Below are 16,086 nucleotides of genomic sequence, written 5' to 3'. Positions count from 1 at the left end.
AGATTTTTCATTTTTTAATAACTGGTAGTTTACTTTCCTCCAGTCAGTCCTTTCTTAACACTATAAGTAAAACTATTATGTAATATAAGTCAAAATCAGTATGAAGTAAAGTTTGTATAACACTTCTTCACTTTTTCTTGGAGCTTAAAGTACCATAGTAGTCCTCTATTAAATGTTAATAAAAATGTTTTATACTCTATTCTTCTTCCTATCTCCACTAATCTTACACTTCTCTACCAGAAGTACAAAAAACTAGTCTTTACCATCAGTTGTCATAAATTTTTTTGATAAGTTTTTTTTTAATAAATTGTGTGAATTGAACATTCTATTTATTTGTAATGTAAATACAATGTAAACCATTCACCACCTTTCATATCATAATTTTTTTTTTCCTTTAATGAATTTCTTTCCCATACATAAGCTTATGTAATTTTTTATTGCTTTCTATATTAAACGGTCTCTTTTCCACATTTTCTATACTGAATCAAATTGATATGCAAGCTTTCCTCGGAAAGTTATACAGAGATTCTATAATTTTACTGTAGGATGCTAACTGCCCTTCGTGAATACACGACAGTACATTTTCCAAAACTGATTCAATTTTGTATCAACTTATTTCCAATGCCATCATGATTGTTAAGACAATATACTAACTTCCAAACAGTCACGTCCACAGAATAGATCCTTTGTTTCATTTTAGATAATCACATCCAAATTTCTGTACTATACCTTTTATTTTCTATGAGCATATTAAACAAGAAAGGCTTTTTAAATTTTTCAACCTTCATTTCAGAAGATGTACTTTCACTCTAAATAACAGGATAACTACATTTTTGTGCTCATGCTTCCTTTCTTTCAACTTTATTTAAATATCAAATCAGAAACAAAGTCAAGATAATACTAAGACATTTATGTACCTAATTGACTTTACAATTCCCTTATTTGTTAAAATATGTTGTGTCCCTTATCTCTATGTAACATATGTTTTTTTTTCCTTAGACATCCTGTCTGATGTCTGTTTCGATCAACTTACTATGTTATCTTTATCTTTTGCTAATCTGCTACTCAGTGAAGAGAAAAGTGAAAACTTTTTATCATCTTCCAGCTAGATAACAATTCCATAGCATTTTCAGTTATTTAAAAACTAAGTTCAAAAAGGCCTTATAAAACAGGGACTGCAATGAGAAATTCTGTTCCTGTATCTTTTCTCATAATACTTATGAAAAACTTGAGAAAAAATCATCCACAATATTATACACAAACATTACTAGGGCCCAGCAGTGATGTGGAAAAGTATATGAAATTTTAACTTTTTTCACTTATTGAATTATAATCATTTTAGGTTGGTTTATTTTTTACATATAATGTAAAATTTTAGAACAAGAAAATGAAAAAATTTAAATAAAATTTAAAATACCTGTAAACTGAGTTAAAGCATCAGCTCTTAATTTATATCTAGGAATCTGCTCCTCTAAGAGACTAATTATTTCAACTTCAGGAAGATTATCTTCACCACTAGCACACACTTCTGTAATGTACAATAAAAAAAGAAAAACAGAATAATAATAAATCAGGATAAGATATTTTTATTGAAAAAAAAAATGTATTATAAAAGCAATTTTTATTTTAAACAACGACTGGTAAGTTAAACAATTTTATGATTTTTAAACAAAAACATAAATAAATATTAAGCCACATTAAATACATTATTTTACCACTAAAAGGGTAACATAATACTTTCATTTGAACTAATTTAGACCGATACAGACATTTTTATTCATGCTTATTCTTTATCTCAATTATTTCAGTTAGAAATAACATAAATATATGTGAATGAAGCTTCAACAGTTACCTCAGTCATTAAATAAATCAAGTTATTTACCATTATACATGGTCAAATTGTTCAAGCTACAATTTCCACTACTTCTTGAAATTACAAAACAAGGTCAGAAAAAAGAGCAAATAGAGACTTAAGTATTAAAAAAAGAAAAATCTAATAAGCATTATTAGTAATTATAAGATTTCTAGTAGAAAGGTAACAAACTCGGATAAATGTCATATTTATGTTATAACTATAATTTATACTCTTTAACTACAGGAGAAAATTATCAGAAACATACTTTTCTAATACTTTAAAAATATATTTCAGATAATTTTAAAGTACTAGAAAAGTATGACATCATCCATGAACAACAAACAAAAAATTAGTTTGTATGAAAATTCCATAAATAAAATAAAATTTCTACGTATCAGCTACACTAATTATTGCACTGTAAATGTAGTAAATACTAAATACATATTTTTTTGTTGTTACTTTCATCACAATTTAATTTACAGATCTACCATAAAAAAACATTAAAAATAAAGAAGAATAATAAAATATTTAAAAAAAATGAATGTTTGAACAGAAGAAATTACAGACAGATTTAACTTTAAGGTAGCTTCTTTCCCCTACTGAATGAAAACTGTATGTAATGCAATATTTCCAACAAAAATCACCATACTAATTTGTTGGACTCAGAAGCATGAGTGTCACTTTTCATAGTTACTTTTTCAGAGAGAAATAATATTAATCATACACTCAGTTCCTATGTGAATGTAATGAAAAACCACTTCTAATGCTGGATGTTACCTGCCATTGGATGAATTTGGCATACTACAAGAGAGGTTCCTTCTTCCTTGACTCAAGGAAGAAGGCAACAGTAAACCGTTTTATTCCTCACTTCCTTCAGTAAGTCTGACATGGGATGCTCTCATTATTCTTGACAATAGCTGGAACATTTTTTTTTGAGTGACTGGCATCTTGTGTCATATCAGCTAAATATGTTAATATTTATGGTACAAGAGGTAACCGATATAATAAATCTAAAGTCCTAATTAATTTTTCATTTACATCAATGTGTAGTAAAATCTCTAGATTTCAAGAAATGTAAATTGAAATTTCTGAACTTTTTCTGTCATTTTCATGTTTTAAATAACGTTAAAAAAAACTTTATAACTTATCTAATCAATGCATACTTTGTTAGTTGAAATATTTCATTCTCATACAATTTACTTATATTCAATATTCTAAAGTAAATAAAATTTATATGTTGCTAACTTTAGATTAAATTAAACATTTAAAATTGTATATCTATATTTACAAATATGTACAGTAAAATACAAATCAATTAAATTAAAAATGTCAATTCACAAGAAACAGTTGCTGAATAATTGATAAAATGACCCCTATTGTAACATGTTAGCTGTCAAAGGCATGATTTTAATAAGTGCATGGAAGAAATATTAAAATTTAATCAGCTTATAATACAGTATTATAAAGAAATTCAACAGAACATGAACTTATAGCCTGTAATAATCTTGTTGCTTTATAACAATAACATATTCTTTGTTTATTATAGACAATGATCATTACTAAGGGACTGAGTGCAGAAGACAGTTGGTGATGTACAACACAATGAAGAAGATAGTAAGAAGGGTTAAAGGAGAAATTGATAACAAAGAAAATGTCCTACTACTAAAATCATTAGAATTTGCCTATGGTACATAATCATATTTTAAGCTTAAAATAAAATACAGTAGTGTGTAAATTAATCTGACACACATATGTTATTTAATAAAAAGTAACTTTATTTAGAAAAAAATCATACCTGTACAATTTGTGAATATCTAATTAATATGTCCTTTATTCTTAAATCACTTCACGTACATGACTTGCATCGATTCAAGTATAGTACACATTTTTTTCATTCTTCCATCACTATACCGATATACTATAAGATATTACTGCTTTAATGAGGTCAATTTTCGTGGTATAATTCATTTTTCAGAGTCATCTTTTGACTATTGTCCAAAGATTTTCAATTGGGTTTAAGTCTGGGGAGTTGCCTGACCACAGGAACACTTTAATATTTTGTTCTTCAAAGGTTTTTCCATTATTTTTTTTTGGCACTATGGCATGGCACCAAATCTTGCTGGAACAATCCATTGCCTAGAAGGGATTTATTTTGGGGTTATGCCACAAATCTTTCCTTCAAATTTTGATATATCCATCAATTTTCAACATAAAATCTACAGGAAGCAATGAACAAGGGCATTCAAATGTGAAAAAAATCCAAGGACCAAGGAATACTTTTTGGAGATGTTTAACGGATTACTAAGCATGAGCCAGTGATGTATTTTCATCTGATGCTTATCAAACGTATGGAACTCTTTGTCCCTGAATCATAAAAATGTGACTTGTCGGAAAACATAACATTTTCCAGTCTTCTTTGGTCCAGTTAGCATGTACTTTGGCCCACAAGAGCATTTTTCTTGCACATTGCTGGTATTAAATGCCACTTTTTAGCTGGCTTGACAAGTTTTTCTGTCCAGCTGCAAGAAGTTGGGCGTCTAACAGTTGTCGCGTATAAATCTGTTACACTGGCAGCTAATTCTTGATTCAAGTCCACAGCAGATAATTTTTGATCAAGTTTGCTTTTTCTTCCTAATAATGATCCTGTGTTGGAGTAATTTTTCTTTTATGGCCACATTTGCCTTTCCTTTGAGTTGTATAGGAATCAGTTTCTTTAAATTGTTTTAAAATAGCATTCACTGTCCCTAGTCCAACACCACACTTAAAAGCTATTTTTGTCATTGTCATACTGCTACGCACAGAAAGAGAAACAATTTTCAAATGCTTTCTTAGTAATGTTCATTATTATATATTCAAGATGCACAGAACAAAAAATACAAAAATATGATTCTGTAATAAAAAATGAAATAAACTTTCACAAAACACTATTTACAACACAACAATTGCTAAAATACCAAAAAAACAATAACCTCACATTACACAGACAACTTAAAGAATGGGTGACATCAAGCAGGGAGCCACAACGTAGAGATGAACAAAAAATTCTCTGTGTTCAGATTAATTTACACTTCACTATAAAGAGAGATTATTTCACAGCATTGTAAGCTTAGAGGTTGAAAAAAAAACATAAATAATAAAGTTCTTTTATGGTAATAGAATACAGCAATATATATAAACAGTATATATGTGGTATATTAATTTAATTTAAAAAAAACCTTTGATGAATACATTATGTTAAAAACACATGAATAAATCTATTAAAGCACTTTCCTAAAAAATGAACTCCATTAAACTATCATTCATACATCAAAATGTCATTAATTTAAATTTTAATTGTGTTCCTCAGTTGGGTTTTTAGTCAGTCATATTTCACTAATAAAATGTTAGCATTGCTATATAAATATATTGTTCTATATACATTACTCAACCATTATGATAAAAGTTTTTATTAGCTAACTATAAGTTGTCGTATTTTCCTTTCACTTAATTAATATCTAGGTTTTAACTGATTTTATATAAGGAAAAGAGATGTTTTAAAATAAATATGATGGCTTAAAAGATACATAAGGTGACAAATGATAAATATCTTGAGCTTTTGTGAAGTAAAATCTAATGATGTACTCTTCAAGGAAACTTTTTATATCGAATCTAACAATTAATTAATGCAATTAATTATTATTTTACATATACTTTTATTTCACCTTCAAACTTAGAATTATAAATCAACTGTACAGCATCATTATTACGAATCTCATGACTGGGAAGATAAACTCAGCAAAGTAAAATGTACAATGTAAAATATGTAAGTAAAATGTACAACAGAAATAGATCTTCGCAAATTGATTCATCTCATTTTAAAGTAAAAATTACTTTAAATGATATTAAACTATTTTGTAATTTTTAAAAATATTTTTACTATAGTTTCTAGTGTCATACAGAAGATTAAAAACATAAAGAAAAAATCTATCCATCCTTATGATGGATCTTGGTTTACTTTTAATTTCGCTGATGGATGGAAATAGTGATTGCAAAGATTCTTGGTAAATGCTTTAGATAAAATATCTTTGAAGAAATTTAAGTCTTTTCTACTAAAATTTTTCAAGAATAGTATATTAATTCATATAAATGTTTAATGCTATTAGTTTTATTTATTTATGTCTAAAGGAAAGCAGAAGTAATTAAAGTTAATGACTGCACCTAACATAACAAACAACAAAAAACATAACAAAACAATATATTAATCACTTGCTCAATTCTTTTGTCATCATAAATCCAACATAAATTGTACTTTAAATGTTCAGAAGGCCACTGCCACACTTAAACTGATATTCTGTGAGAAGAGTTATCAGACCAGGGTAGGAATTTCATGGTGATGTGTGAGGGTGGATGAACATTCTCACGCTTTAGTTGGGTCCAGTTTGGCAGGTAAAGAAGATAGGAGTAATAGATACTCCGTGGAAGACCAGTTGACATTCAGTCTTAAGCAAGATGTTATGACGTGATTCTGTGAGGAAAGACTACAAGAGCGCTATGATAGAGGAGTTATTATTTGAATTCAATACAATTAAGGTGACATCACAAGTAATTCCAGTATATGAAAACAAGAAGTGGTTTGGTGAGTTACTGTTAAGTGAAAGAGATAACATACTAAATTTCATTCATAAACTGTTAGGGTAGTTTTGTTTGTGAACAGCAAAGATATTTGCAGTAAAAGAACTTTATACTTGTCTTATCTACTGTATTGTTGTTGTTAATACAAGGCTAGTGGTTAAAAGTGTTAAGATTAGCAGTCACGCTGTCTTTTGTCAATGGGACTGAATTCTGGTTTCCAATATTTAACTACCTGTAAATAAATCCTGATGATTACTGTAAATACTGTTTTGTATGTAATCACTGTTTATTATTATTATTATTATTATTATTATTGACATTTATCATTATTATTATTACTGTTGTGATTACTATTATTATTGTCATTTAATATTATTTTTTGCATTTGGCATTACATTGTTATTATTCTGATTATTATTGTCATTGTTATTATTGATTTGTGTTATTTTACTTATGTTCTTAAACTAATAAATTGTAATTATATTAACAATTAAATTGTTCATCTCTCAATTTCCTGATCAAGCCATGAACACCCAACAATATGCTTTTTAGACTGAGGCAGAATGAAAGTGGTTGCCCACTCGCAATGAACTCTATCAATCTGTAACCACAAATAGGTTTCCTGAAATTTTGAAATGCTTTAACAAGATAAAACTAAACTTACAAACCTAAAAAATTGTTATAATGAGGGCATTTACTGTAAGCACTAATTTGTATTTGTTGATGCAGTTAAAAATAAACATATATTCAATTCGGTAATAGATAAAATTGTTTTTTTTTTATGATTTCAGTCTAATAGAGGATACTAGGAGCAATAGTAAGAATATAAAAAACATATTAAAATTGTCTAGCAATCTGCTTTAATTATCTGACATGTAAAGATTTAAGTATAAGCTCCGAAAATAAGTTTACAAAATAAAGACAAACAAATGTGTTAATAATCAATGGAGTAAAATTTTCACTTTACTTGATGAAAATCCATCAAAATGAAAACAAAATATGTATTTTTTGATCAGTACGTAACATCTGAGGAAGGTACTGTGTACAGAAACAGCTGTCATTACCCCACTCTTATACTAACTCCCTCTTGAACAATGTATATGAGATTCATGGTATGGAACCTTTCAGTCGAATTTTTGAAGCACATCTGTTTATCCATTAATTCTGAAATTTTGCATACAGCTTTGCTCCTGATGACAACACAGTTTAGCAACATTTTCAAGTCGCTAAGATACCCCTAAATTGCTAAGTGAAAAAACGCCCCTTGAACTTATGCAACCTCGTTTACAGTACAGAACCTTTCAGTCAAATTTTGAATCACTTTTGGTTATCTCTGAAATTTTACAAACAGGTTTGCAAAATTTTGGCAACAACACATTTTGGCAACATTTTCAAGTCACTAAGATGCCTCTAAGTTGCTAAGTGAAAAAAATGCCCCTTCAACTTATACAATATCGTTCATTGCATATTTTCTTAGTGAAAGAATTATCCATGTTTGTGATACATTTTGTGCTATATCTCAGGAATGGTTTAATCAACCCCGGATCTGTTTGGTATTGTATCTGTTTTTGATCCCCTTCCAACCCCGCCTTCACAGCAAACCCCAAAATCCGACATCCCCCAATTTTTTTCAAAAAATTGGTGTTGATCCTCATCCAACCACCCAAAAAACATCCTACAGCCTTCAAACCCCGTTTTTACGTTATTCATCAAAAAACAAATTTCAACCCCTCCACCCTTCTTTTTCCTGTTTTAGCCTCCAGTAACTACCGCTCAGAGAATACTTCAGAGGATGATATGTATGAGTGTAAATGAAGTGTCATCTTGTAGTCTCAGTTCGACCATTCCAGAGATGTGAGGTTAATTTAAAACCAACCACCAAAGAACACCGGTATCCATGATCTAACATTCAAATTTGTGTAAAAATAACTGACTTTACTAGGACTTGAATGCTGGAACTCTCAACTTCCAAATCAGCTGATTTGGGAAGACGCATTCACCATGATCAACCCGGTAGGTTGACCCCTCCACCCCCCCTCATGTCATAGCATCCCACTCTTTAGGCCATTCATCTTGCATATTAAAAAATTGGCAAAAACAGCAAATTTTTAATTTGAAGTTATGACTTTCACATAATCTTACATATCACCATCAAAGCTTGTCAAATCCAATCTGAGATACCGTCCTAAAATTAATTTCTACTTTTTAATGCACTTAATATAAACCTGGTTCTAAAAAAATTTTATTTATATATATATATATATTTAAAAAAAATAATTTTGAGAAAATCAAAACACACATTTTGTTTTCATTTTCTTTTTGAAGTGTGTTTTATACATCATGACCCAAAATCACAATCGACTGTTTCATCTTCCAGGAAAGTAAACTGTAAAACCACGTTTAAGGCCAACAAATAAACTTTAAAAACACAAGCTCACTGAAATTTCAAGATTCTCTTTAAACAACTGTTCTAGTTTTTAAACTAGGAAAATGGATAGTTCATTCCAAATATGTTTCAAAAGCACAAAAAAGCACTTAAGGACCCCAACATACAATATACCTGATAACAAACCCTACAGTCATTGATATTTTACAAATAACTTAGAAAGGATATTTACTCGACATATAAGCAAAGTTCACAATATACATAAACACAATTATGTCATTTACAATTTAAAATGAAAATTTCTTTGAATTGATGAGAGAATCATAAGGTTTGAAAACTGCTTTCTCCTCCAATCTTATCTAACACATCCTTTCAACCACTACTACTTCATTCCATTACAGCTGTAGAACTGGAAGTAATTTTTCCAACAATTCATTCTGAGGATTAAATGATGCTGTTTTGGGAAACAGTAATTATGCAGCTGTTTACAATAATCAATATCTTGATTACTAACGTACATTCAATTTCTCAAATTTTGTAACAATTATATTTTAGCCTAATGTACAGAGATTATAATTTGATATTTTTTTTATGTTAAAAATCTTCACTGTTATAATTTTGCAAATCACAACAGCTAATAATCAGTTCATTGCTTGTGTATTGGAATCATGAAAAACCAAAAAAAAATTCATTTTCTTGCAAAAAAAAATGTTCTGTAAATGTAATGTTTTTCAGTATTACATTAACTTTTTTACATTTTCTCAAACAGAATGAAATGCTATATCATTAATTATTTAAAAGATACATATTTTTAATCTAAAATAATGGATGTTTATAGTCTGTCACTATAGAAATAAATACTGTTAGTTCTAGGGTCAACTGAAGTTCACCACATTAATACAATACAACAATGAAAATTCTAAACACTAAACCAAAACCAGTAGAAGAAACAAATTTAGTGGTTATAGAAGAAAGTGCTGATAATAATTTAAACATTTTTCAAATGTTAATCTACCTTTTGATTACAAAATATAATAACAAACAAATGCTATTATTAAAAAAATACAAAATACTGAATTCAATATTATAAACACACAAACTGTCGAAAAAAAACAATTTGAACAGCAATAAAAATTAACATCACAATGGCTTGTAATTGGAATCTCCAGTGGATGTAGGAGTTAAATTAGTAGAAGGAAGCTGATTCATTGGTTTAAATTAAAACATTGCCTCTGAGTGTTTATAACCAATGAAATATCCAAAATGCAAATATTAAATTAGCATATCTGTATAATGTAAAATTAAAAAGTTAACTGAAATATATTTAAAAAAAAGTTTTTATTTTAAGAGGAAAAGAAACGACTAATTTTTCCCCTAGTAATATGAATACTTTTATTGTTATATATTATAATTTACCTATATTAAAAAAAAAAGAAAAAAAATACGATTATTGTTAAAATACTGGAAAAAAATAAAGCATACCTATGAATTAAATTTTTCACAACTGAGTTTAAATAATCTTAATAAAGAATTAATTTTATCATATACAATATTCACAACTAATACATTATTCTTAAATATGTATAAAGTGTAAGTAAACCTATGAACTTTTAAGTTCATTTTACAGAACTTAAGAATATTTATTACACACAAAAATGATTTTTAGGAATATTCAAACCAATAATATAAATTTTGGTTATTAATAATAATTGTCAAATGAAGGATGATTTTTTTTTAGAGATTATAAATACAATAAGTATTTTTCTTTCATTTTACTATATTTATTTTCAGTTACCTACTTTGTTTTTATATTTATTACGTTTGCTAATATGTTTTGAATGATTTTTATTCTAAAAAAATTTTAATCAATATTTATCCCTTAAAATAAATTAAATAAACTGGCTTATTTATTACAAGCTTTAAAAATATCAATTTTGTATCACTAAAGAGCATGACAAGACAATGCTAAAAGTTAATAAAAATTTTAAATGACAATCTTAGATATAATGGAAATTGTTCTTTCATAGGTTTATCAAAGCTAATTTGTATCTTCTTTGACAGTTTTGGTAACCACTAATTTTATCAGAAATAACAGCGAAGAAAGTAATTAACTCTGAATAGCATTTTGAAAACCAAATTCCATTAATTTGAAAATGAACCATTACAATTTTAGAAGTTTATAATCTTGGATAATACAATTAATGTTTGTGACCAATAACCAAAATTCTGTAACTGTTCACAACAAACAACAATTATCACATTCAATGCTTAGTAAACGATACATTGTCAAGTTATGATAAAAATAATATGTTTAACCATAAAAAATATTAATTACATTTTTTAATACACATATAATTTTTATTACAGCAATTTAAACAAGATCCATAACATTTTCAAAATAACTATTGCTTTTAATGACAGTTGTCAATAATCAAATTCTAATTCTGATTCCCAGCGTATGTGTGCAATATATAAAAAAACAAATGCAGAAACACATTTTTGATAAAATATATTATGTTTATCAGCATAATTACATCAGTTTTTGCTTTATAACAATTTATTAAAAACTCAATTAACAAAGATAAAATAATTTTAATTATTTTTATTGAATATTTTTTTAATAATATTCATACACTATTAAATGGAAAATTTTAAATAAAAGATAAATTATTTTGATATCAAAAAATTATGTAGATAAACACTGAGGAAAAACCTTTTTTCTGTTACTAAGTTGAACCATCAAGGTAATATATTCTATGATGACTGCTTATCAGACTGATATTATTTTCACTAATTTCATGACATCATCAGTCAATAAATCATTGGGAAGTGTAATACTTAAAATAAAACATTAAAAAAAAATGTTTTTAAATCAAATCTTGGTGAACTTGTTATCACAAATAATCATTAAATTTCAGATTTTGAAAATAATATATAGAAAAATTAACAACAATAATGAAGAAGTTAATCTAATGAATCACTAGTATATAAAACTAATAGTTTGTATCGCATAGCTATCTGGTTTAACAATAATTTCAATAGTTTGTGTTCAATCGGCCTATGACTATGGTTACATGCAAAAATTTGATGAATGGACACAATACATATTTATTTTAACACATATATTTTTTTACTGATGTCACAGAAACAACAAAAGCACTATCACTTTGTCAAGTAATCATTATTGATATATACATATCTTTCCCATAAAAAAAGGATGGTGCGTGGGTTTGTATGTTTATTGTATGTTCTCACATTTTTATTTTAGCTGCTATTGGTGCAGAGTGAGCCAATGGTGGTGCGCTGGGCGGTTCAGCGCAGCACACGAACAATTCATTCGTTCAAACGATTTATAGTTCTTGATATGAACGATTTATCTAAAATTATATTTGTGTTTTGGGGATAAAAAAGGATAACATTGGGATTAAAGCTGTGTTAAAAATCACAACTCAAGAAAAACATAAAAATGTCCAGGATTTTGAAACTTTTGTTGTTTGTTGTGTAAATATTTTGTTTTTGTTGTTAGTAGTTTAATTCATGAATGTTATTTAGTTACAACTGGTAAAAACATTTAACAAAATCATATGTAATGAAACATATACCATGTTAACATTTTCGTGGCATGCCATAGGTCTGTCTTTTTCCTAGTTTATGTATATATTACCTTGATGATTCACACAAAAAAACCACTTATTTTAGCAAGTAATCATATACATATACTACTATGGTGATTAACGCATAAAAAATAACTGTTTCGTTTTAATTAAAACTAAGGAAGTCGATCTTAAATTTTTAGCAAAGATTGTTTCTCTGTCAGTTTAGCTATACAGTAGTAAAAACATAATTAAGTTAATTTTCAAACTTCAAAAAAAAAGTTTTTACATTTTTCACAAGAAAAAAACATTTTAAAATATTTGCCAAAAACAAATTTTACTCCTATCCCCTTTTAACATAAAATAGGGTTTAAAATCTATATAAAAAAAGAATTCCAGCACAATTAAGCACTTTTAAACACGTAAGCGTAAATTTATCTTCATCAACTCTTTTCTTCCATAAACATTTGGAACTATGTTTCCTTCACATCATTCAATATACTTTCAACTGTTAGCATTTCATGCTTACTTTAATTTTATAAGCACTTTGAGATAGATCAGAACTGCAGAAGCACTTAAATTAAAGCAATCATTTAGCAATAAAAGGTATTAAAATATTAATCTTTATATATTTAAATTTACGTATGGAACAATTTCTTCTCCCTATGTCATTTATTGGTCATACTCTCTCCTTTAACTAAATAGTATGAAGTAAAAACTTTGCACTTACATTTGGCCTATTGAAATTCATTTCCTAATCAAGGACATAGGATCAGATGCAACTGTTTAGGATTATGTGCAAAAAAATAATAATAAACAAAGAAAACAAGTAATATTAAAATTAAATTACATAAAAAAACTCATATGTTCAGTAGTAAGATTAACTTTCATACAAAATTTAATTATACTGCACTCGGTGTAAGGGCTATCCTGTTTTAAACTATGGCACAACATATGCCACCTCAAATTTTAAGTATCAGTAAGTAATAAATACAGAAACATAAAGGGTACAAATTATTCAATGCGTTTTGAAATAAATAACTTGCTAAAATCAGTAAATTAAAATATGTGTGCAATGAATCAAAATGTTATCAAGTTGTATTTTCATCCAATAATATACTGATACAAACAATGTTTCTCACCACTGGCATTCTTACAAAAATATTTTTGCAGTATAGAGTAAAATGGAATTTACCTTTTCTTTCTACCATTATAGTTTTTTTTTTATAGCTCTACCTTTTTTTATATGCAGCTGTCATGTTTAGCAATTTTTCAATTTTGTGGAAAAAAAAAATGAATCATATGGAAGATCACAGATCTTTTTTTGTTCAATGTAAAAGTTACAATAGACAGAAAAATTCCCAAAACAAAATAAAGAAAAAAATTGACTAATATCTTTCTTTTTCCAAGTGCCATACTTTACATAATAAATAAAGTATAAAAGTACTTACTTTATTTGTAAAAAAAAAAAACTGCATTAATGTACAAAGAAAGATATAGGAAAATTATTTTTAATTTAGAGACACATTGACATTTTTATTCCTATCAAATTAATTTAACATACAATGTCAAGTAAGATAACTATAAGCTCCATTTACTCAACTCTGCAAAAATATAATTTTTGAAAACTTTAAAACAAAGATATCAGATAGCTCTTACATTTAACATAGTATAAAAATAAATTTTAAATAAATATTAGTTTACTCAAGTATTAAATTACAAATATTATTAGAATACACAAAATTTATAATTATTTGTTAGTTCAGGCGATTATTAATACATGAAATAGCAATTTACAGTAAACAAAAAAAAATTACAACGATTAATAATAACAAAAAAAAAACAAGGAAAAATTGAATAGGAAAAAAATACTTATTACAATACATTAAGTAAGCAATATGAAGTATTTCTAAGAAATGTATATTCATTAGTATTTATCAACTTAATGTAAACAGACATAAAAAGAAATATAGTATTCATTAATATGAAATATTGAAAAATAACCAATGTGAAAAATGCAGAATATAAGATTTCAAATGTTGTAGCCTACTTTACTGATTATAAATAATACTGTATATAAATGTGCACTACAAATCAATGCATTACACAATTAAAAAATCAATTCCAGATGGAAATTAAAAGGAGACTGATGAAGGAATATGCATACAATATACAGTTTTAAAAATTTTTCCTAAGTTTGATAAAAGTAATTACAATCAATTTAAGAATAGAAAAAATTAGGATATTGAAATATTAAATTTACACTTACACTGGTCACACCTAAAAGAGAATTATCTATTTAAAAAAAGGAGCTTTAGATAATAAAACTACATATCTTTTTATTTAATCTGAAATGCCAGGCTTAATTATAATGTTTGCATATAACCTGTAAAACAAAACTGTATATCACACTGCAACACCCATTACCAAACATATAGCAACACTGGAATAACTTGTTAGGCTGCAAGAAACATGTACACCACTGCTTGAATTTATAGCAAAATAATTCTAAATAGGAAAGCAATATTGACTTGCAGCTAAAACAATCACAAACATCCTACCCTAAATAAGTTTATTACATTAGTAGTGTTGCTTACCGCCTGCAAAACAGTCACAGTATTTCTGTAGTGGACATTGTAATAAAGCGAAAAACTAACACTTCACTTAATAAGAATAAAACAGTTTTATTTTTAACAGCTGGTGAATGCTTATTCATTTTATATATGATCTAATAAAAAATATAAATATAATTTGAAAAAATTGGAACAGATTAAAAAAATAAATAAAAGATTAAAAGAATTTTTAAAAAGTGATAGACCGGATAAAGTTGAAAACCTGCAAAACATGAATTTAAGGATGGCATTACTAGTTTTTTTCAGAATTTTAACTACCGTACACCTGTTCACACAAAATCTACGATAATGAAGAGTAAAATCATTAATCTACAGTGTGGTGTTCCTATTCTCACTAAAAATACCTACATCTCCCCAAGAGGAGCTGTGGGGACAGTAGAATGGGTCCACCTGTAAGCTGCTTTGAAGCAGCAGCTTACAGGTGAATATTTAATATCACCTTCTTTACGTGATATTTTCTGCCCTTTTGTATATCAGAATGTCTTTTCTAACCATCCACTCTTTTTCCTTCTCAATTATCTCTTCTTTCCCGATGAAATTCAGTGGGTTTAACTACGAGTCTTGTCCTATGAATGTTAAATAAGTCAAAACCAGTGGTTGAGGTTCCTATAAAATAAGCCTAGGGCTAATCTTTCTCGATACAACAAAATGTTATCATGGAAGATGGTCGGATCTATAGCAAAGCCCACTGTAATGGTCTCTTTCTTAAAGTTGGACAGTTAATTATTTACAACGTTTCTACTAATCTACAATAAGCAGTGCAAAATTAAAAAAAAAAATCATTGCAACATTTGGTGAACAAAACTGAAGCTTAATTCTTTATAGTAATTTTTAAAATAATATATTAAAAAAATTCAAGGAGACAAAATTTTTATTTAGTTAAAATGTTAATCACAATTAAATACATGTAGACATTTAGATAAGTAAACTGTTATTAATTTTTTTTAACGCAGATCAAAAGCATGCTGTAACATGCTCATAAAATATGTCACAACATGCTCTCGGTAA

General features: G+C 27.3%; 1 protein-coding gene across 5 annotated transcripts in view; it reads right to left on the bottom strand.

Annotated features, from left to right (window-relative positions):
- The window catches only part of milt (trafficking kinesin-binding protein milt), a 370,892-nt gene that overhangs the window by 228,339 nt on the left and 126,467 nt on the right, over positions 1–16,086 (bottom strand). For all 5 annotated transcript variants that reach the window (XM_075364617.1, XM_075364618.1, XM_075364619.1 and 2 more), the window contains one exon: positions 1,418–1,528. In XM_075364617.1, coding sequence (XP_075220732.1) covers positions 1,418–1,528 — 111 coding nt within the window. The remainder of the gene's footprint in view (positions 1–1,417; positions 1,529–16,086) is intronic.

This window comes from Lycorma delicatula, chromosome 4, assembly GCF_047948215.1.
Source record: "Lycorma delicatula isolate Av1 chromosome 4, ASM4794821v1, whole genome shotgun sequence".
Taxonomy (NCBI): Eukaryota; Metazoa; Arthropoda; class Insecta; order Hemiptera; family Fulgoridae; genus Lycorma; species Lycorma delicatula.
Note: the sequence above shows the minus strand (reverse complement) of the source record. Positions and strands in the feature narration are given on the sequence as shown.